This window comes from Anomaloglossus baeobatrachus, chromosome 6 (assembly GCF_048569485.1).
Source record: "Anomaloglossus baeobatrachus isolate aAnoBae1 chromosome 6, aAnoBae1.hap1, whole genome shotgun sequence".
Lineage (NCBI taxonomy): Eukaryota > Metazoa > Chordata > Amphibia > Anura > Aromobatidae > Anomaloglossus > Anomaloglossus baeobatrachus.
The window spans coordinates 165,254,494-165,278,887 of record NC_134358.1 but is presented as its reverse complement, the minus strand read 5'-3'; the positions used below and the strand labels follow the sequence as shown (position 1 = coordinate 165,278,887).

At 45.6% G+C, this 24,394-nt stretch overlaps 1 protein-coding gene across 2 annotated transcripts in view; it reads left to right on the top strand.

Annotated features, from left to right (window-relative positions):
- Positions 1–13,100: 13,100 nt before the first annotated feature.
- The window catches only part of MIB1 (MIB E3 ubiquitin protein ligase 1), a 189,467-nt gene continuing 178,173 nt past the window's right edge, over positions 13,101–24,394 (top strand). For both annotated transcript variants that reach the window (XM_075314461.1, XM_075314462.1), the window contains exon 1: positions 13,101–13,549. In XM_075314461.1, the coding sequence (XP_075170576.1) occupies positions 13,111–13,549 (439 nt within the window). In that variant the 5' untranslated portion in view covers positions 13,101–13,110. The remainder of the gene's footprint in view (positions 13,550–24,394) is intronic.

Sequence of the window (24,394 nt, the reverse complement as noted above, 5' to 3'; positions counted from 1 at the left end):
CTTAGGGAGCAGGCACCTATTCTTAAAGGGCCAGCATGATGCCCTAACCTGGAAATGTCTCTCAGCCTATTGCTGAGAGGTACTAGGTATTTAAGGACCCCTCCTCCTATGGGAAGTGCCCGGGCAACGTGGTCTATCCTTAGTGACACGTTGCTAGTTGTCAGGTCTCTTGCCATGTGCTGTACTTTATGCTGAGTGTTCTAGTATGAGTCTGTGTCATAGAACCCACTGCAACTAGGTGTACCAGCCATACCAGTCAAATCTGTCTTACCTGCTGCATCCGCTGCTCCCTCCATCCCTGCTGTACCAGCCATACCTGCTGCACCAGTCATTACCTGCTGTCCCAGCTACACCTGCCGTATAAGCCGAATCCTCCATACCTGCTTGTCCCTGCTCTCCAGTCTGCATCAGCCTTCCCAGCTGCACCAGACCATATCAGAGACTGTCTGTATCCACACCGCCGACCCCTTTATGGGTGTAGTGATGATTTAGTCTCTGGAAAACATCCATGGAGTCAAATGAATATTACAAAATTAAAAATTGCAAATAAGCCATTGTTGCGCCCAGTACATTGTAGTGCCCGTGAGCTGCACCAAACCTCTGGAACGCTCTACCCCAAGAAGTTAGGACAAATCACAACTTACTCAGCTTCAGACGCTCCCTAAAAACGCATCTTTTTAGGGTGGCCTATCACACTCCGTAGCCAAACTAATTTCACCTAATCCCTCTACAACTTCTCAGAACATAACCCCACGTCAAACTCCATGTCACCCAAATGCATCTCAAGGCTCTGGCCAACTGGTCCAGGACACCATTATCTATCCCCCATGAGATGGCTGGATTGTCATTGTAAATAAGCACTTGTACCTTGCCCCTCCCCCCACCTCATTGTAGATTGTAAGCTCTCACGAGCAGGGTTGCCATTTTTCCCTTTAAATATTGTATCTTCTATAATTGTTTCTTGTTTGTATATGTTTATGTATATGTTTATGTATATGTATATGAGCCTCCTGAATTGTAAAGCGCTGCAGAATATGTTGGCGCTATAGAAATAAAGATTATTATTATTATTATTGTACCCAGCTCGTGCTTCTGGAAACCTGTACCCCATAAATTAAGCTGGCTCTCCTCATTACAATAATGCCAAACTTGTGGACAATAACTGTGGTTTAGAGGCATTGTAGGGCTCAGAAAGGAGGTTGCATTTTGATCTTGGAGACCAGATTTTGCTTAATTTTTTTTTAAGGGGGGAGCCATAGCGTTTTTCCAGAGCCTTTGTGCTACCAGTAACATGGACGCTTCCTATACTTCTGTTAACAGATGAAGGACCTGAGTGGGAACTGGTGACTTTGTGAGTTGAGTTGAATGCTATTTGATGGCAATTTGGGGTACAGAACATTTTGGATCAGTTCACATTTATCCTGTGCTCCATGCTGAGCATTTACATCGTGGTTTCCATCTACATTTCTGAACTACTGTACATGATTCAGGTGAAACCCCTGACATATCCATTCACTATAACAAGGCAGCGGAGTTACTCTGGACTCTTCCTGTTTGGCCTCTGCTCAGCGATGTTCGTCTATTCAAAGGTGAACAAAAGTGTTGATGACCACATTTTGTGCATGCCTAAAAAGACTTGTTAAAAGATGGACATCGCTGGATCACAAGCCAACAGGAGTTCAAAGTGACTCCCTTTGCCTCATTACAGTGAATTTTCACTTGGGAATTCTATCTGAATCACATTTTTTAAGAGATTTACACGTAATCCTTGGTGTAAGCACTCAGCACAGAGAGCAGGATAAATGTGAGCCACGCCGTAATGCAATCTTTGGTAGGCAGAATAAACAGTTCAATAGCAGTTCAATTGAAGAATTGGCATTATTTATTTTTTACGTCATTCAGCTTATGGTATAAGTTATTAGGTGGCTTTAGTGCTCAGGTCAGTATGATTGCTGAGATACCAGATTTATATAGTATTTTTTAGGTTTGGCTACTAGCACACAAAAAGAACACCTTTTTACAAAATAAAGGTTTTTGCATCGTCATATTTTGAAGGCTATAGCTTTTAATTTTCTGCTGACAGAGTCATGTGAGGGCTTGTTTTTTGTGGGATTAGTTGGGAAGTTTTCTGGTAACATTTTGGGCCATATACTATTTTTTTTTTACTGCTTCTATTCTGCTTTTTCTGAGGCAGCATCGTGAAGAAACATCAATTCATGATTTTTTTATGCCGTTTACCGTGTCATAAAAGTGATAAGACAGCTTTATTCCTCAGGTCAGTATGATTACAACTATACCACATTTATATAGTTTTTCTTTAATGCTTTGCTGCTTCTACACCATAAAAACTAGTTGATAAAAAAAAAAATGTTTTTGCATTGCTGTATTCTGAGAGCTCTAGCTTTTTGATTTTTTTTTGGCTGTCTGAACTGTATGGCAACTTGTTTTTTGCAGGACAAGATGACCTTTTCAGCGGTAGCTTTTTTTATTTATATATCACTTTTTGATTTTGTATTATTACCCTTTTTTGGCAGCTGTATGATTAACTCATTCACGACAGCTGATATTTCGCTTTCCGTTTTTTTTCGCCATTATTCTTCTGAGAGACATAACTTTTTATTTTTCAGTCAATATAGCCATGTGAGGGCTCATTTTTTGCTGAACGAGCTGTACTTTTAAATGAAACCATAAGTTTTACCATATAGTGTACTGGAAAACGGCAAAAAAATCCAAATTCAGAAAATTCAGCTTCAGACGCTCCCTAAAAACGCATCTTTTTAGGGTGGCCTATCACACTCCGTAGCCAAACTAATTTCACCTAATCCCTCTACAACTTCTCAGAACATAACCCCACGTCAAACTCCATGTCACCCAAATGCATCTCAAGGCTCTGGCCAACTGGTCCAGGACACCATTATCTATCCCCCATGAGATGGCTGGATTGTCATTGTAAATAAGCACTTGTACCTTGCCCCTCCCCCCACCTCATTGTAGATTGTAAGCTCTCACGAGCAGGGTTGCCATTTTTCCCTTTAAATATTGTATCTTCTATAATTGTTTCTTGTTTGTATATGTTTATGTATATGTTTATGTATATGTATATGAGCCTCCTGAATTGTAAAGCGCTGCAGAATATGTTGGCGCTATAGAAATAAAGATTATTATTATTATTATTGTACCCAGCTCGTGCTTCTGGAAACCTGTACCCCATAAATTAAGCTGGCTCTCCTCATTACAATAATGCCAAACTTGTGGACAATAACTGTGGTTTAGAGGCATTGTAGGGCTCAGAAAGGAGGTTGCATTTTGATCTTGGAGACCAGATTTTGCTTAATTTTTTTTTAAGGGGGGAGCCATAGCGTTTTTCCAGAGCCTTTGTGCTACCAGTAACATGGACGCTTCCTATACTTCTGTTAACAGATGAAGGACCTGAGTGGGAACTGGTGACTTTGTGAGTTGAGTTGAATGCTATTTGATGGCAATTTGGGGTACAGAAAATTTTTTGAGATATATTATTCACTGTGTTCACTATATGGTAAAACCGATGTGTGGGTGTGATGCCTCAGGTCAGTGCGAGTTCGTAGACACCAAACATGTATATGTGGCGCACCTGAGGCTTCAGACGCCACAGGCACAGCACCTGATTTTAGGTGCTGTGCTCATCCTGGATTCCTGGGTGATCAGTGTCTGTTCTACACAACATCACATCTCAACACACGCCAGTTGTCGGGACACACCTCGGGTCAGGGTTTAAGGCAGGTACTCCATTGATGCTGGGAAGCAACAACCAGTATACCTGGTTATGTGTTAGGACCAGGAGGACGGGTAGGCCCAGGAGGTGGATTCACTGGGCCGAACACCTCACCGAGGGCAAGGTGCCCGGTAGCCGGAGCACTACGGGTAGCAGGACAGTCCGTTCAGAGGAGTGGAGTGAAGAAGTCCCTGGGACCACGGAGTCTCTGAAGGTAGTCCGGGTGACGGAGCTCAGGTTCGGAGGCCGAGATGATGTCAGGCAGAGTCCGGAACCAGCGGAGCGAGGAGGTCGATCACCACACGGATCCAGGGATCGGAGATGGTAGGGACTGACGAGATGGCGGACAGTCACCGTTTGGGGTTCTGGAATCGTCAGGACCGGTTGGAGAGACAGGAGCGACTCTATAAGAGAGATAGGTAAGTACGGGACAAGGCACAGGGAGACCTGACTCCTAGCTTAGCAAACACGAAGAACAAGCCCCGCCCACTTGGAAAGGAACCCCCTATATACCCTGTACCTGCATCTTCAATATCCTGTTGGAGGACGCTGGCCCTTTAAGAAAAGGTCAATGACCGCGCGCGCGCCCTAATGCGCATGCGCGAGGCCCGGGTGCCAGAAGCCAGAGCAGGATGCGGTGTACAGGAGGCAGGAGTGCCGGGCTGGCTCAGCATAGCAGACGGGCGCCGGGACCGGGGACCGGGTTGCCTGGAGGACGCAGGTGAGGGAGCATGGAGGCGGGGACCGGGGAGCGTGGCACGGGAGCGGGGAAGCGTGGTCCGGGAGCGGGGAAGCGTGGCAGAGGAGCCGGGGAGCGTGGCAGGGGAGCCGGGGAGCGTGACATTATGAAGCCTTAAGTCCCATTCACTGGCCTGAAGGGGTGGGGCTTGGCAGAGGGAGTGTTGGAGGAGTCAGTAGGAAAAGTGGGCGGAGCTAGGTTTAAAAAGTGGACAGTTGAGACCAATCGAGTCCAGAGGGGGAGTCCAGATAGTCGGTCTGAGGAGAAGTAGGGGGACAGCTGACAGTCCCCATTCAGTTCCAATCAGAGCTCACTAGTGACTTTGGTGAAAAGAAGAGTGCGGTCGCTGGGGAGTGAAGTGTGATTACGCACAGGACCGAGCACCGTCAGGGTGTAGAGCCCTAGATTAGGGGACGCTTCAGGCTCGCCTAATAAATCTGCAGGGAGAGAAGATTGTACGTTTCTCGGCCCACCATAGTGTCTGAATCACAGCAGCATACTCAGAGCCTGGGAATTCGTACAGAGGTACAGCCCATTGAAAGGTTTGCACTGCCTGCGAACGAACCGGGCCTTTTTATACAAAAAGCCAAGCAGGGGCCTTTGAAAGCTACAGGCTACGGTGACCCACTAGTAACAGATAGGTGCATGAGAGAAGAATTCACCAGGTCACAACCAGCACTTGGATCCGAGGAGTTCGGGATCGCCTGGAGCCCATCATGGTGGAAACTGGCACTCTGCAGGCATAACGAACAGTGAGTAAAAACACCTTGAACCGCAGCCTTTGTGTCGCCTACTTCTTTCCACTGCCCTGTCAGCCCTGCACCTCATCAACATCCACCATAGACTTTACAAACGATTGCCCCGGGGTACCCGCTCCACCTGTGGGGAGCAAGAAACATCTCAGCTACCACAACACCAGCCCCGGAGGTCCCATCCAGCAGCTGCGGCTCCATAGCCGCAAAATACCACAGGTGGCGTCACGAATATAATATAAACTTTATCACCATCTTCCCCATACCGCCACTTTAATTGACTCGCCACCGCTGACTACCCCGGACTAGTCCGGCCCGACACCGAGTCACCTAAAGTGGGCTTTACACGCTGTGACATCGCTAATGCGGAGTCGTTGGGGGCCGCATTAGCGATGTTGCTGCGTGTGACACCGATGAGCGATTTTGAATCGTTGCAAAAACGTGCAAAATCGCTCATCGGTGACATGGGGGTCCATTCTCGATTATCGTTACTGCAGCAGGAACGATGTAGTTCGTCGCTCCTGCGGCAGCACACATCGCTATGTGTGACGCCGCAGGAACGAGGAAGCTCTCCTTACCTGCCTCCCGGCCGCTATGAGGAAGGAAGGAGGTGGGCGGGATGTTACGTCCCGCTCATCTCCGCCCCTCCGCTGCTATTGGGAGGCCGCTCACAGACGTCGCTGTGACGCCGCACGGACCGCCCCCTTAGAAAGGAGGCGGTTCGCCGGTCACAGCGACGTCGCCGGGCAGGTAAGTATGTGTAACGGGTCTGGGCGATGTTGTGCGGCACGGGCAGCGATTTGCCCGTGTCGCGCAACAGATGGGGGCGGGTACCCACACTAGCGATATCTGGACCGATATCGCAGTGTGTAAAGTAGCCTTAAGGCCCTGGGGCGGGCGAGTCATATAGGTTTTCTTTCATATAAGGAGTTAAAATAAATCGGAAGTTTGTCCAAAAAAAGTGGCGCACGTTTTACACCATATTCCGTGACCCGTAGCGTTCTCATTTTTTAGGATCTATGGCTCAGTGATGGCTTATTTTTTGCGTCTCGAGCTGAAGTTTTTAACGGGACCATTTTTGTGCATATGCTACGTTTTGATTGCCTGTTATTGCATTTTGCGCAAAATTTGTGGCGACCAAAAATTGTAATTTTGGCGTTTGGAATTTTTTTGTCGCTACGCCATTTACTGATCAGATTTATATTTTGATAGATCGGGCATTTCTGAACGTGGCAATACTAAATGTGTGTATATATATATATATATATATATATTTTTTTTTTTAACCATTTAATTTTCAATGGGGCGAAAGGGGGGGTGATTTGAACTTTAAGGCTCTGTGCGCACTGGGAAATGAAATTTCCTTGCGTAAATTCCGCATGCTCTCAAAGATTACCGCACCCGCGGTAAAAAACCACGGGAAACCGCACCCGAAAACCGCATGCGGTTTGCCGCGGCTTGCTGCGGTTTTACCGCGGCATTGTTCGCGGTATTGCCGCGGTTTTGCCGCGTGCGGGTTGGGATGTGCTTTATTGCATTCAATGCAATAAAGCACATTGAAGAAAAAAAAAAAAAAAAAAAATACATTTAATTCTGATAGTGGATAGACAGAAGAATAGATAGAGGGATAGATAGATAGAGGACAGATCGCTGCATTTCCCACGGTCGGCAGTGAGTTCACATTACCGGCCGTGGGAAATGACCGGTAATTACCTCTGCTGTCTGCTGCATTCAGCCTGTGTCTGTGACAGTCGCGGCTGGATGTCAGCAGTGCAGGACGCCGGAGCCGGAGCTGTGTGGATTACGCCGGAGCTTTGCTTGGGGGGGGTTAATAAAATGGTGAACGAGGCTTGTTGGTTTTATTTAAAATAAAGGATTTTTCGGTGTCTGTGTTTTTTTCACTTTACTTACGGGTTGATCATGTCAGCTGTCACATAGACGCTGCCATGATCAAGCCTGGAGTTAATGGCGGTGATCCCCCATCACCATTAACCTCTTGTTATATTACCCTGACCGCCACTGCTACACGGCGGCAGGAAGAGCCGAGGACACTCCCGGTGCTGCCGCATAATGCATGCGACAGTGCCGGGGCAGCTGCGGCTGATATTCTCGGCTGCGGGAGGGGGAGTGAGGCGGGGGACATTAACCCCTGCCCCTCTCCCTCCCCAGCCTGAGAATACCGGGCCGCCACTGTGTGCTTACCTCGGCTGGACGGTAAATATACAGCGGAGCCCACGTTCTTTGTTTTCTATATTTCCGTTTTCTTTCTATGTGTGTTCTATGTTTCTGTGTCTGTGTTCTATGTGTGTGTGATGTGTGTGTGTGTCTGATATGTGTGTGTTTACTCTCTGCACGGCTTCCTCTTCCTGTAATGACATCACTTCCCTGCAAAACCGCAGACAGGCGATGTACATTACCGGAGGTAAACCGCGAAATACCGCAGGGAATAACGCAGGAAAACGCAGTGAACCGCACAGAATTTGCTGCCTGCGTTATTCCCTGCGGGATTTCATGATTAACATTGAGTCAATGGAGTGAAATCCCGCAGCGATGTGTGGAAAAGAAGTGACATGCACTTGTTTTTGCTGCGGGATTCCCGCAGCAAAACATGCAGCTGTCAAATTCCGCCCAGTGCGCACAGGATTTTTTTTCTCCATAGGATTTGCTGGTGATTCACTGCAGAGATGTTATGAACATTTTCTGCAGCGAAACATGCAGCAAATCCGCGGAAAATCCGCGGCAAAATCCGGTAAGTGAGCACATAGCCTTAGGGTTTTTTTTAATTTTTTAAAACTTTTTTTTATTTTTTTTTTTTTTATTTTACTAGTCCCTCTAGGGGACTACAGGGATCAGCAATCCGATCGCTCTGCCATATCTGCTGTTCACAGCTATACAGCTGTAAACAGCAGATATGCTCATTTTCTGCTTCACTCGGCTCCGGGCCGAATGAAACTGAAAGTAATTCATGATAGCTACAGGAGTTATCACACGACCCTGTGCTACCATTACAACCGCCGGAAGTCACGTGATCACGTCACGTGACTTCCGGTATCGGGCGGTAAGTAAACGTTTGCCACTGATGCCGATATAATGGCGCTGTCACATATTGACAGCGCCATTTAAGGGGTTAAACGTAAGGGGCAGATAACTATTCTGCTCATGCATAGCAGGCACACATCTCAGCTGTGAAAATCAGCTGATATGTGCGCCGATCGTGGCATGCTGCCGGCGGCAGACAGCGGGCAGTAACACTATGACCGCTAGGACGTAATATTACTGCCTGCGGTCATTAAGGGGTTAAAAACACAGTTTTTCGTACTTTTTTTTATTGTATTCACTGAAGTGGTTACCTAGTGTGACAGTTTTATAGATAGGTTTGTTACGGACATGACAATACCAAATATGTGTACTTTTTTTTACATAATAATGTACACTGGAGATCAAAATTAGAAAACAATTTCCTAAATGTTAAGGTCATTATATAGTCCTATGTGATTATATCCTAATATGAGTAAACTAGCAGTATTTTAAGCTTATTTCATAAACTGAATTTATTGTAAAGCACATAATAGAAATGCGAATGCGATAAATGAAAAAATCATGATGATCATGATAAATGATCAAAATTAGAGAACACATTCAGATACCTGCAAGTTATTGGTGAATCTGCCACCTGCTGCTAATTTTCTTATCTGACAAACCCTATTTAACCGGCAGCCTTTTTTTTCCAGTTTACACTGACTTTGCAAAAATGGTGTGCCGTTCCAAAGTGACTGAAACCTTTCAGCAGCAGGTTGTCCAGAAGAAGGCCAAACGGATGACCCTATAAGCCATAGCAAGATAAGTTTGTCGTTTAAAGTCTGTGATTTTGAGACTATTGCATCTTTACAACATCATAAACTCTATCAAGTCCCCAAGAAGGCTGGTCGCCCTCCAAAGACAAATGCAAGACAGGATAGGATAATGAGGAGGATCTCCATTGGTAATCGTTTCAACACTGCAGCTGAAATTGCTCGCCAGTTCAGCACTGAACAGGGTAAGGATCTGTCTCAACATAAAGTGTCACGATGTTTAAGAGCATTTAGACTGAAAGCCCACTCTGTAGTGATCAAACTTTTCATTAGCAGAAAGAATCAAAAGGCTAGACTCACCTTTGGTGAGAAGCATGTTGTGTGGACAGAGGAGAAGTGGTCCACAGTTCATTTTAGTGATGAAAGCAAATTTAATTTATTTGGGTGTGATAGGAAACATTATGTTCGTCGACAAACTGGGGAAAGACTGAACCCAAAGTGTTTCAAGAAGTCAGTGAAAGGACGTGGAGGAAGTCTCATGGTTTCGGGAATGTTTTCTGTGACAAGAGATGGACCTCTCATACAGCTGCATGGCAGAGTGAATGCAAGTGTGTATTAGAATCTTCAACAACAACATGTGGTTCCTTACTTGCGTTAATCACTCAATTAGCCAGCAATTTTCATCCAGGACAATGCCTCCTGTCACACAGCAAAACGGGTAAAGCAGTTCCTTGAAACAGAAAACATTGAAACAATGAAATGCCCAGCCCTGAGTCCTGATCTAAACCCAATAGAAAACCTCTGGAAAATCCTTGATGACAAAGTTATGGCCAAGAAACAAACAACAGTCAAAGAATTGTCGAAGAGACTGGAAGAAGAGTGGACCAAAATCACACCAGAGCAGTGTGAGAGAATAGTGATGTCCTGTGGCTGCAGATGTGCTGAAGTTATTCCAAGCAAAGGCCTGTACACGTCCTACTGATTGGTGACTGTTATTAACTTCAGAAAATTTAGTTATAGTCTTTCTCTGTAATACAGTCATTGCTGTTCTCAGATTATGATCATCATAGTTTGGGCAAAATAAAGGTTTTATGTTGATAAACTTTGGATCTTTTGTAAAACACTGTTCTAGTGGCATGGCGTACCCTTTACAAAAAACCTTCAAATGCTGATCAATGTAGATCACTTGCTTTTTTTCAGAAATAATGTAATCATAGATTGTTGTCTAATTTTGATCTCCAGTGTACATATTTATTGGAATTTGGAATTTTTTTTACATTTTTTTTTTTTTTATATTCTGATTTTTTAAAAAAATATTTGTACAATTATTTTTATTTACTCCCTATATGGGACATTACGTTTTACAGCTCTGATTGCATGACTGACAGAAGCATCTGGGATCATGCTCCTGGCAGAGAGGCAGCCGATCCCCAACAGAAATAAACACTTGAAATAGATCACTCTGTAATGACTCTATATAATATGTTTACCTTTTTATATTGAATTACTGAAATAAATTAACTTTTGATGATATTCTAATTTATTAAGATGCACCTGTAAACCAGGATGAGGACATATATACCAGGAGTGGCCCAGGAAGGGGACATATATACCAGGAAAAGGACAAATAAACAAGGATGGGGACATATATACCAGGAGGAGGACATATATACCATGAAGGGGACAGAAACCAGGATGGGGACATATAAGCCAGAATGTATCCAGGAGGGGGATATATACCAGGAGGCCTCCAAGGTGGGACATATATAACAGGATGGGGACAAATAAACCAGGATGGGGACATATATACCAGGAGGGACCTAGGAGAAGGACATATATACCAGGAATGGGACAAATAAACAATGATGGGGACATACTGTACATACCTGGAGGGGGACATGCATACCAGGAGGGGGACATACATACCAGGAAGGGCCCAATATGGGTATATATATATATATATATATATATATATATATATATATATATATATATATATATATAAAGAAGGGGACACACATACCAGGCCTATCACTATTATTAGTGCCCTGATACTTCATTGATGATAAGTGAAGATAAGGGTTATGTTCACCCCCTTATTTCACCCATTCTTTTTCTCGTCAGTCATGTCTTTAATCTGATTTTGTCAGCCTTATATGTTTTGTATCAATAAAAGCCATGATGTATGTATGTATGTGTATTATTATTATTATTATTATTATTTATTATTATAGCGCCATTTATTCCATGGCGCTTTACAAGTGAAAGAGGGTATACGTACAACAATCATTAACAGTACAAGACAGACTGGTATAGGAGGAGAGAGGACCCTGCCCGCGAGGGCTCACAGTCTACAGGGAATGGGTGATGGTACAATAGGTGAGGACAGAGCTGGTTGCGCAGTGGTCTACTGGGCTGAGGGCTATTGTAGGTTGTAGGCTTGTTGGAAGAGGTGGGTCTTGAGGTTCCTCTTGAAGCTTTCCACGGTAGTGGAGAGTCTGATGTGCTGAGGTAGAGCGTTCCAGAGTATGGGGGATGCACGGGAGAAATCTTGTACACGATTGTGGGAAGAGGAAATAAGAGAGGAGCAGAGAAGGAGATCTTGTGAGGATCTAAGGTTGCGTGCAGGTAGGTACTGGGAGACTAGGTCACAGATGTAGGGAGGAGACAGGTTGTGCATGGCTTTGTATGTCATATATATATATATACACACACACTACCTTTTTCTTGACAAAGTGTTGCAAAGAGCAGTGTGCATGTGGATATTATACAGAGGGGCAATGTGTGTATGGGGGGGATATTATACAGAGGGGGCAGTGTGTGTATGTGTGGGGAGGCTATACAGACAGGTAGTGTGTGTGGGGCGACATACAGAGGTGCAGTGTGTGTGTGGGGTATTATACAGAGGGGAATTGTGTATGGGGGATACTATACAAAGGAGAAGTGTGTTTGCGGGGGATATTATACAGAAGGGAAGTGTGGCAAGGATATTATACAAAGGAGCAATGTGTGTGTGGGATATTATACATAGGGGCAGTGTGTGGGTGGATATTATACATAGGGGCAGTGTGTGGGTGGATATTATACATAGGGTCAGTGTGTGGGGGGATATTATACAGAAAGGCAGTGTGGGAGAGATATTATGGAGAGGGGTCGTGTAGAAGGTGTCGTGTGTAGAGGGTGTACTATGGGGAGGGACATATATATATTATATACACACACAGGTTTTCCCAAGAGTGGCGGAGAGACTGTGGTAGGCTTGATGGGCGAAAGTGGTGCCTGGGCGGAGTCTCACGGGGGCCGAAAATTCTGCCAGTATGGGGCCCTGAAATTCCTAGTGGTGGCCCTGCTCAGCAGTGAGACAGAGCAGCAGATCCCTATCAGTGAGGCAGCGCAGCTGGTACCCAGCAGTCAGACGCGCTCGTACTCTCCCCTTCTCCGCGCCCCAGTGTCCTTTCTTAGGGTATGTGCGCACGTTGCTTTTTACCTGCTTTTTTGCTGCTTTTTCTTCTGCGCTGTTTAATGCCAAAATGGATGTGTTCTTCTATTCAAGCAAAGTCTATGGGAATTTGGGTTTCTTGTTCACACTATGTTGTTCAAAATGCTGCCTTTTTGTTGCAGAACTTTGGTCAAAAACTCAGCTTTGCAGTGCAAAACCCAAATGGCAAAAACAATTGACATGTTGCTTCTTTGAAAAGCTGAGTTTTTGACCAAAGTTCTGCCACAAAAAGGCAGCATTTTGAACAACATAGTGTGAACAAGAAACCCAAATTCCCATAGACTTTGCTTGAATAGAAGAACACATCCATTTTGGCATTAAACAGCGCAGAAGAAAAAGCAGCAAAAAAGCAGGTAAAAAGCAACATGCGCACATACCCTCACTCCCCTCTGCTCACTCTCGTCCACGGTGCTCGCTCTTGTTCCCTCTCCGCGCCCCCGCTGCCTGCTCCCGTCCTCATCCCGCGCCCCCGCTGCTCACTCCCGTCCTCATCCCGCGCCCCCGCTGCTCGCTCCCGTCCTCTCCCCGCGCCCGTTCCGTGCCCGTGCCCCCGCTTGTCGCCTCTCCCCTCTCCGCGCATGCTCAGTAGTGTCGGTGTAGCGGCGGCGAAGCTGTGGCCTTATCCTAATTGTCTGTCAGGGAAACTTTCCTCCCGCACACCGCACGTACCGCTCCCGGAATTCGCTCTCCTTCCTCGCTGCTCCGGTGCCTGTCTGGTGCCGGGTCGGCCAGAGACTAGAGGGAAAGTGAGGCAGCCGGGCCCGGAGTGTCTGAATCCCTCCCGGGGGATGAGCGGCTCTCGCAATAACCGGGTTATGGTGGAGGGAGTCGGGGCCCGTGTATCAAGAGGCCCGGACTGGAAATGGGGGAAGCAGGACGGCGGAGAGGGGCATGTGGGCACCGTGCGCAGCTTCGAGAGCCCCGAGGAAGTGGTGGTGGTGTGGGACAACGGGACGGCGGCCAATTACCGCTGCTCCGGGGCCTACGACCTGCGGATCCTGGACAGTGCGCCCACCGGTGAGCCCCGAGTGTCCGGAGAGTGACTGCGGAGAGTGTGCTGTGTCATGGGGCTGTCATTGCCTGTGTGTTATATACAGCTATCGTGCGTGTATGTGCAGCATATGTATACGTCATGTGTGCGCAGCCTGCGTATATGTGCGTAATGTGTGCGTTGTGCTGCATATATATATATATGTGTGCGTGGTGCTTAATATATGTGCGTGGTGCTGAATATATGTGTTGTGCTGCATATATATGTGCGCAATGTGTGCGTGGTGCTGCATATATATGTGTGCAATGTGTGTGTGGTGCTGCATATATATATATGCGCAATGTGTGCATGGTGCTGCATATATATATATATGTGCGCAATGTGTGCGTGGTGCTGCATATATATATATATATGCGCAATGTGTGCATGGTGCTGCATATATATATATGTGCGCAATGTGTGCGTGGTGCTGCATATATATATATATGTGCGCAATGTGTGCGTGGTGCTGCATATATATATATATGTGCGCAATGTGTGCGTGGTGCTGCATATATATATATATATGTGCGCAATGTGTGCGTGGTGCTGCATATATATATATATATGTGCGCAATGTGTGCGTGGTGCTGCATATATATATATATATATGTGCGCAATGTGTGCGTGGTGCTGCATATATATATATGTGCGCAATGTGTGCGTGGTGCTGCATATATATATATATGTGTGCGCAATGTGTGCGTGGTGCTGCATATATATATATGTGCGCAATGTGTGCGTGGTGCTGCATATATATGTGCGCAATGTGTGCGTGGTGCTGCATATATATATATATATATGTGCGCAATGTGTGCGTGGTGCTGCATATATATATGTGTGCAATGTGTGTGTGGTGCTGCATATATATATATATATATATATATATGCGCAATGTGTGCATGGTGCTGCATATATATATATATGTGCGCAATGTGTGCGTGGTGCTACATATATATATATATGTGCGCAATGTGTGCGTGGTGCTGCATATATATATATGTGTGCAATGTGTGCGTGGTGCTGCATATATATATATATATGTGCGCAATGTGTGCGTGGTGCTGCATATATATATATATATATATATATATATGTGCGCAATGTGTGCGTGGTGCTGCATATATATATATGTGCGCAATGTGTGCGTGGTGCTGCATATATATATATGTGCGCAATGTGTGCGTGGGGCTGCATATATATGTGCGCAATGTGTGCGTGGTGCTGCATATATATATATGTGCGCAATGTGTGCGTGGTGCTGCATATATATATATATGTGCGCAATGTGTGCGTGGTGCTGCATATATATATATATATGTGCGCAATGTGTGCGTGGTGCTGCATATATATATATGTGCGCAATGTGTGCGTGGTGCTGCATATATATATATGTGCGCAATGTGTGCGTGGTGCTGCATATATATATATATGTGCGCAATGTGTGCGTGGTGCTGCATATATATGTGCGCAATGTGTGCGTGGTGCTGCATATATATATATATAATGTGCGCAATGTGTGCGTGGTGCTGCATATATATGTATATATGTGCGCAATGTGTGCGTGGTGCTGCATATATATATATATGTGCGCAATGTGTGCGTGGTGCTGCATATATATATATATATATATATATATATATATATATATATATATATATATATATATATATATATATATGCGCAATGTGTGCGTGGTGCTGCATAAATATATATATATGTGCGCAATGTGTGCATGGTGCTGCATCTAAATATATGTGCGCAATGTGTGCGTGGTGCTGCATATATATATATATATATATGTGCGCAATGTGTGCGTGGTGCTGCATATATATATATATATGTGCGCAATGTGTGTGTGGTGCTGCATATATATATGTAGCACCAATGTGTGCGTGGTGCTGCATATATATATATGTGCGCAATGTGTGCGTGGTGCTGCATATATATGTGCGCAATGTGTGCGTGGTGCTGCATATATATATATATATATGTGCGCAATGTGTGCGTGGTGCTGCATATATATATATGTGCGCAATGTGTCCGTGGTGCTGCATATATATATATATATGTGCGCAATGTGTGCGTGGTGCTGCATATATATATATGTGCGCAATGTGTGCGTGGTGCTGCATATATATATATGTGCGCAATGTGTGCGTGGTGCTGCATATATATGTGCGCAATGTGTGCGTGGTGCTGCATATATATATATATATATGTGCGCAATGTGTGCGTGGTGCTGCATATATATATATATGTGCGCAATGTGTGCGTGGTGCTGCATATATATATATATGTGCGCAATGTGTGCGTGGTGCTGCATATATATATATATGTGCGCAATGTGTGCGTGGTGCTGCATATATATGTATATATGTGCGCAATGTGTGCGTGGTGCTGCATATATATATATATGTGCGCAATGTGTGCGTGGTGCTGCATATATATATATATATATATATATATATGCGCAATGTGTGCGTGGTGCTGCATATATATATATGTGCGCAATGTGTGCGTGGTGCTGCATAAATATATATATATGTGCGCAATGTGTGCATGGTGCTGCATCTAAATATATGTGCGCAATGTGTGCGTGGTGCTGCATATATATATATATGTGCGCAATGTGTGCGTGGTGCTGCATATATATATATATATATATATGTGCGCAATGTGTGTGTGGTGCTGCATATATATATGTAGCACCAATGTGTGCGTGGTGCTGCATATATATATATGTGCGCAATGTGTGCGTGGTGCTGCATATATATGTGCGCAATGTGTGCGTGGTGCTGCATATATATATATGTGCGCAATGTGTGCGTGGTGCTGCATATATATATATGTGCGCAATGTGTGCGTGGTGCTGCATATATATATATATGTGCGCAATGCGTGCGTGGTGCTGCATATATATATGTGCGCAATGCGTGTGTGGTGCTGCATATATATATGTGCGCAATGCGTGCGTGGTGCTGCACATATATATGTGCGCAATGCGTGCGTGGTGCTGCACATATATATGTGCGCAATGCGTGCGTGGTGCAGCATACATATATGTGCGCAATGCGTGCGTGGTGCTGCATACATATATGTGCGCAATGCGTGCGTGGTGCTGCATACATATATGTGCGCAATGCGTGCGTGGTGCTGCATACATATATGTGCGCAATGCGCGCGTGGTGCTGCATACATATATGTGCGCAATGCGCGCGTGGTGCTGCATACATGTGTGCGCGTGGTGCTGCATACATGTGTGCGCGTGGTGCTGCATACATGTGTGCGCGTGGTGCTGCATACATGTGTGCGCGTGGTGCTGCATACATGTGTGCGCGTGGTGCTGCATACATGTGTGCGCGTGGTGCTGCATACATGTGTGCGCGTGGTGCTGCATACGTGTGTGCGCGCGTGGTGCTGCATACATGTGTGCGCGTGGTGCTGCATACGTGTGTGCGCGCGTGGTGCGGCATACGTGTGTGCGCGCGTGGTGCGGCATACGTGTGTGCGCGCGTGGTGCGGCATACGTGTGTGCGCGCGTGGTGCGGCATACGTGTGTGCGCGCGTGGTGCGGCATACGTATGTGCGCGCGTGGTGCGGCATACGTATGTGCGCAATGCGGCATACATATGTGCGCAATGCGCGCGTGGTGCTGCATACATATGTGCGCGGTGCTGCGTACGTGTGATAGAAATTGCCAGCTTTTGCCAAGAAAAACAAGCCTACCTAGAAGTCATTTCAGAACATGTCACCTATAATCATAAATCCATTGAGAAACTGAAATCTTTTCAGGTGGAAAAAGAAAAACCTAAAATGTAGCTGCATAAATTTGCACACCCTTATACCAATACTTTGTTGAAGCACCCTTTCAATGTATGACCGCAATCAGTATTTTTGTGTTTGAGTCTATAAACATGGCACATCTAGAATTGGCCATCTTTGCTCACTCTTTCTTTCAATAGCTCCAAATATGTAAGCTTGTCTCCTGTGTACAGCGCCCCCTTCAAGACTCTGATCTTTTGGCAAAGCCATTCTTTTATTAGATAGGCTTGGGGTCGTTGTGGTGAAAGGGGAAATTCCTATTAAGCTTTTTAGCATAGGACTGAAGGTTTTGATGCAAATTTGACTATCTGGAATTATTCATTCCCTCCACCTTGACCAAAGCCGAGTTCCAGATGCTGAAAAACATCCCCAAATCATAATGCTGCCTCCAGTATGCTTCACTGTGGGGATGGTATTCTTTTGGTGATGCTCAGTGTTGGCTTTGCACCTAAAAGTTCAACCTTGGACTCAACAGACCATAACACCTTTGGCAGAGAAGATAAAGGTTTTGGTAAAACGTAGCTAGGCTTGGATGTTTTTCTTTGTAAGAAAAGGCTTCCACAGGAGTAATCAACAGGAAGTGTGCAGCAGCTGCACCGCTCATATCCTGTTGATTAACTTGTATGTCTGAAGGTGGGAGAGAGAAGCCGGTACTGATTGGGCCCATGGCTTGGGTGACGCTACAACCTCACAATAGCCCCAAGAATCCAAGTACCAGCCCTGCTAGAGCAGCATCGGCACGGGAGGGGAGTATAAGCTTTTTTATTTTCATTGGGGGAAACATGGAAGGAGGAGTTATCCTAATAGTGGACAACCCCTTTAAGTAACTTCTTGTTGACCTCTTCACAGTGCTCCATGGTTTATCCAGTGCCTTGTAATATTTTTGTACCTATTTGTATTATATTTCTATAATATTTTTACTTCATTGATAACTTTTAACAATGAGATCCCTTTGCTGTGTTGTAAGCTGTTTACGGACCGTGGCTTTTGCTGTAAAATGGAACTAAGATAATGTCCTATTAAAACAACTAAGCTTTATATGTATTTAATCACTATAATAATGGCAGCTGTGACTACTGTATAACATGAGTGTGAATGGCTAATTATGACCCCAGCCACATTCCAAATTATAAGGGGGTGTTATTATTTATAATAATGGATTTTATTCCATCACGCATTACATGTGAAAAGAGTATACATAAAAAACAAGTACAATGCTCATGAGCAGTACAAGTCCTCACTGGTACTTATGCAGCCGCATTTATTTTGGTGCTTTTATTTCTCCCCTTAAAATGACTCTAGTTTGTTTCTCAATGGATTTGTACAAATTATAAGTGACACTAAGGCTATGTGCGCACTAGGCGTTTTTTCACGCTGTTTTCTGTGCGTTTTTGTCGCAACAAACGCACCCGCTGCAAAAAAAGCAGGTGCGTTCTTACCATGTTTTGTTGCGTTTTTTGCTGCGTTTTTGTGTGTGTTGAATTTAGTGAGTGAAAAACGCTGTGGAAAACTCAGAAATAATTGGCATGCTGAGTTTTTGTGGTCACCACAAAAACGCAGCTATAAAAACGCAGGAAAAAACACAGCAAAAACGTCCAATGCGCACAGGGCCTAAAGGTGGAAAAAGTTCTGGATCTGAAATGATTCTTTTTGACAAAAACCTGCCATTTTAACAGGTGTGTAAACTTTTTCTTATATCCACTGTACATGGTGATGATTTGTGGTGTTTATACAGTGTTATATACAGTGAGTGTGTGATATATCAGTGTATTATATGTATAGTGATGGCATGTTCTCTTCTAATACATGGAGCAGTCAGAGTATGACAACGTGCATGTGAACGTGGCCTTATGGTTCTTTGTGCAGAACTGTTTATAATAGAAAATATTGATGATCTGGTTATAGGCACAAGCCAATAGTTCTGATCACTGCATAAATCCTTGTGCTTATAGGATGGATGTGCTGGGCTCAGGGCTGCAGGCTCGTGGCTTTACCCCTCCACCCCGTCCGTGCTGGGGATATTAGCAGCTGTCCTCTGCTTTATAGCAAACAATGGCTGTAATTTGAATTCTAATGACCAATCATCTGTGAGTAGCCAGGGACGCCGGCAAACATATCGGCTATTGTCCTGCTTATGGCACGGCATGGGAAAGGTGGCTACTAGAGCGGAGAGAGGTGCGGATGTACATAATTGACACTACAGAGAAATGAGGAGAAAAATGTAGAATAAGGCTATGTGCGCACGTTGCGTACTAGCCCAGCAGAAATTTCTGCAGCGATCTGAAGAGCACACGTGCGCTTCAAATCGCTGCAGAAAATGTCCGTAGAGAAAAAAAAAAAAGACGATTCCATGCGCTCTGGATGCAGCCCCTCCCATAGACAGAGCTGGGGCTGCAAGCAAAGCGCACGGAAGAAGTGACATGTCACTTCTTAGAACGCAGCCGAAACACTGCGCTCTAAGACGCCACGTGCGCACGGCCCCTGCACAATCTCCATAGACTGTGCAGGGGACGCAGGACGCATGCAGTTACGCTGCACTACAAAGCGCAGCGTAACTGCATGTAATTACGTAACGTGCGCACATAGCCTTATAGCGTAAAACCCAGGCTTTTTATGGAGAGGAAAATTATTTACATATCAATAAAAAAAGATATATTCCATATTAGGATATTAGGTAACTACAATCACACATCTTACATAGCATTAAACAATCTGAGCTCTGGTATAAGGCTCTGTGCGCAATAGGCCGTTTTTGCCCGCGGATTTACCTTCGGATTTGCTGCGGAAATTTCTTGAGAAATGTCTGCAATCTTTGTGCAGACATTTCCCAGCAAATCCTATGAGAAAAAAAATAGCTGTGCGCACACTGCAGATTTTTCTCAAGAAATTTCCTTGAGAAAATTTTCTGAAGAAACTTTCTTGAGAAAATGAGCATGTCCATTATTTTCCGCAGGTATCTGCGGAATACCCCCGGAATTTCACTCCATTCACTGTAATGTAATCGCGAAATTCCGGGGGTATACCACAGGTAGCAAATTATGTGCGGTATACCCCCGGTATAGCCGCGATTTACCTGCGGTAATGGTCATCGCTGCCTGCGGTTTTGCAGGACGCAATGTCATTATGCCAGGAAGAGGAAGCGGAGCAGAGTAAACACAGACGTCACACTCCCTGGACGCCGCACAGAAGCACTTCCGTGTGAGCTCCAGGTGTCCGTGCAGTCTGTGTCCCGCTCCAGACTCGCGGCTGCCTGCACTGCAGGGTATCCGTGTCTGCCCGCAGTATCAGCAGCTTGTCACGCTGCAGCGCAGGCAGACACTGACACTGCACTGCAGTGTGTCAGTATCTGCCCGCAGTGTCAGCAGCTTGTCACCCTGCAGTGTCAGTGTGTGCCCGCAGTGTCGGCAGCTTGTCACGCGGCAGCGCAGGCAGACACTGACACCCTGCAGTGCTGGCAGCCGCGGGGATGACGATCGCTGCTGTCAGGAGGTGAGATCATTACCTGCTGTGACGATCTCCTGCCTCCTGACGTTACCGCTGTCACCGCTGTCTATGCCCGTCTCGCGGGCGGCCCGAGACTGTCACTAGCGGTGACGTCACGGGCTCTCGTGATACTTCTGACAACGCGGCGGGCATAGAAGTCAGCAGTACAGGAGATGATCACAGCAGGTAATGATTTCATCTATGCTCCTGATGGCAGCGCTCGGCATCCCCTGCAGTGACCTGGGCTATTGATGTTAGCTCAGGTCACTGCATTGCTCTCCCAGCCAATGGGGAACATTCTGTTCTTCATTGACTGGGACAGCGACTATGGTATGGATCGCCGTGCCCCCCCCCTCTTATTGGATTACGCCGGACGTGGAATTGATTGTTCTTTTCAATAAATTGGTTAAAGAGGGAATGTTTTGGCGAGTGTTTTTTCAAATAAAACTTTTTTTGTTGTCTATTTTTAATTTCTTACTGACTGGGTTGGTGATGTCGGGTATCTGATAGACGCCTGACCTCACCAACCCCAGGGCTTGATGCCAGGTGACATTACACATCTGGCATCAACCCCATATATTACCTCGTTTGCCAACACACTAGGGCAACGGGATGAGTTGGGGCGAAGCGCCAGGATTGGCACGTCTAATGGATGCGCCAATTCTGGGGCGGCTGCGGCCTGCTATTTTTAGGCTGGGGAGTGTCCAATAACAGTGGACCTCCCCAGTCTGAGAATACCAGACCACAGCTGTCCGCTTTACCTTGGCTGGTGATCCAATTTGGGGGGGACCCCACGTTTTTTGTTTTAAATTATTTATTTAATGTAAAATAACAGCGTGGGGTGCCCTCTATTTTGGATTACCAGCCAAGGTGAAGCTGCCAGCTGTGGTCTGCAGGCTGCAGCCGTCTGCTTTACCCTAGCTGGCTACAAAAGATGGGGGGACCTCAGTTTTTTTTTAATTATTTATTTTCTGGCTAAATACAAGGCGAGGCACCCTTTAGTGCCACATGAAAGTCACTAAAGGGTGCCAGCTTAGAATATGCAGGGGGGGTGGGACATTATATATGTCTTTCTCATCTATCTATCTATCTAGCTATTCATCTATCCATCTTTCACTCTATCCATTATCTGTCTATCGATTATCTAATTATTTATTGCAAAACCGCAGGGACCAACCTGCGGCAAATCCGCATGCGTTTTTCCCGAGGATTGTTCCGCAGGTGCGGAAATCTTCAACTCCCAGAAGTTTCTCAAGAAATTTTCTTGAGAAAAATCACTTTTCTAGTGCGCACAGAGCCTAAGACCTTCAGTTCTGCCAGACAGGATGTTGCAGTAAGGCCTTGTGTCCACGCTGTGTTTTTTGCCGCATCTTTGCATGCTTTTTGGGTGCACTTTTGGTACCAAAACTGCATGCATTTCCTTCCCCAGCAAAGTCTGAGATTTCACTTTCGTTGTGCATGTCAGTGCTTTCTGCGTTTTTGCCAGCGTTTTTGAGCCCTTCAAGTTAATAGATTTGACTTAAAACGCACTGGGAAAAAACGCAGTAAAAAACCCCTCAGTAAAATGCGTCAAAAAATGCATGCTGAGGGTGCCTTTTTTTTTTTTTTTTGGGGACCAAAAACGTGCCTCTTTGTGGTCACCACAAACATGCAGTGTGTGCACACAGCCTAATTATTAGCACCTATGCAGGGCCCTGCAGGGGGTCCATTTATAAATGTGGTTTGTTAATTGCAGGTCCATTCTTTGATGATTTCTTCAGGGTAAAAGAATATTGACTGAAATCACAGATGAAACTTTTGCGAGAGCTTTAGGAGGCATAGAAATGGAGAAGTGGATACTTCTATTTTGCTTCAGCAGCTATGTTTGGTTTGGTTAGGCCACGTTCACACAGGGAGTATGAGTTTTTTTTGTCTTTTTTTACCTCAGTGTTTGTAAGCCAAAACCAGGAGTGAGTAAAAAATGCAGAATTGGTGTCCGTTTTTCTAATATACTTTTATTCTAAGGCTATGTGCGCACTAGAAAAGTGATTTTTCTCAAGAAAATTTCTTGAGAAACTTCTGGGAGTTGAAGATTACTGCATCTGCGTAAAAAAAAAAAAAAATAGCACCAAATCCGCGGGAAAACGCATGCGTTTTTGCCGCGGTTTTTCCGCAGGTTGGTCCCTGCGGTTTTTTTTATGCTGTAACTACTGCAATAAATAATATAGATAATAGACAGATAATCAATAGACAGATAATGGATAGAGGGAAAGATGGATAGATGAATAGATAGATAGATAATAGATAGATAGATGAGAAATAAATAAATAATAAAAAAAAAAACCACGTGAGGTCCCCCCATCTTTTGTAGCCAGCTAAGGTAAAGCAGACAGCTACAGCCTGCAGACCACCGCTGGCAGCTTCACCTTGGCTGGTAATCCAAAACAGAGGGGACCCCACGCTGTTATTTTACATTAAATAAATAACTTAAAACAAAAAACATGGGGTCCCCCCAAATTGGATCACCAGCCAAGGTAAAGCGGACAGCTGTGGTCTGATATTCTCAGACTAGGGAGGTCCACTGTTATTGGACACTCCCCAGTCTAAAAATAGCAGGCCGCAGCCGCCCCAGAAGTGGCGCATCCATTAGACGTGCCAATCCTGGCACTTCGCCCCAACTCATCCCGTTGCCCTGGTGCGTTGGCAAACGAGGTAATATATGTGGTTGATGCCAGATGTGTAATGTCACCTGGCATCAAGCCCTGGGGTTCGTGATGTCACGCGTCTATCAGATACCCGACATCACCAACCCAGTCAGTAAGAAATAAAAAATAGACAACAAAAAAAGTTTTATTTGAAAAAAACACTCCCCACATAGCCCCTTTCACCAATTTATTGAAAAGATCAATTCCACGTCCGGCGTAATCCAATAAGGGGGGTCCCACGGCGATCCATACCATAGTCGCTGTCCCATTCAATGACGAACAGAATGTTCCCCATTGGCTGGGAGAGCAATGCAGTGACCTGAGCTAACATCAGTAGCCCAGGTCACTGCAGGGGATGCCGAGCGCTGCTGTCAGGAGGATAGATGAGATAATTACCTGCTGTGATCATCTCCTGTAGTCCTGCCTTCAGCGCTGTAACTGCCTTCTATGCCCGCCGCGTTGTCAGCAGTATCGCGAGAGCCTGTGACGTCATCACTAGTGACAGTCTTGGGCCGCTCGCGAGACGGGCATAGACAGCAGTGACCGCGGTGACGTCAGGAGGGAGGAGATCGTCACTGCAGGTAATGACCTCATCTAACCTCCTGACAGCAGCGCTCGTCATCCCCGCGGCTGCACGCACTGCTGAGTGTCAGTGTCTGCCTGCGCTGCAGCGTGACAAGCTGCTGACACTGCGGGAAGACACTGACACACTGCGGGCAGACACTGACACTGCTGTGCTGACAGCGGCGGGGCCGGAGCGGGACACAGACTGCACGGGCACCCGCCGGACGTCACACGGAAGCGCTTCTGTGCGGCGTCCAGGGACTGTGACGTATGTGT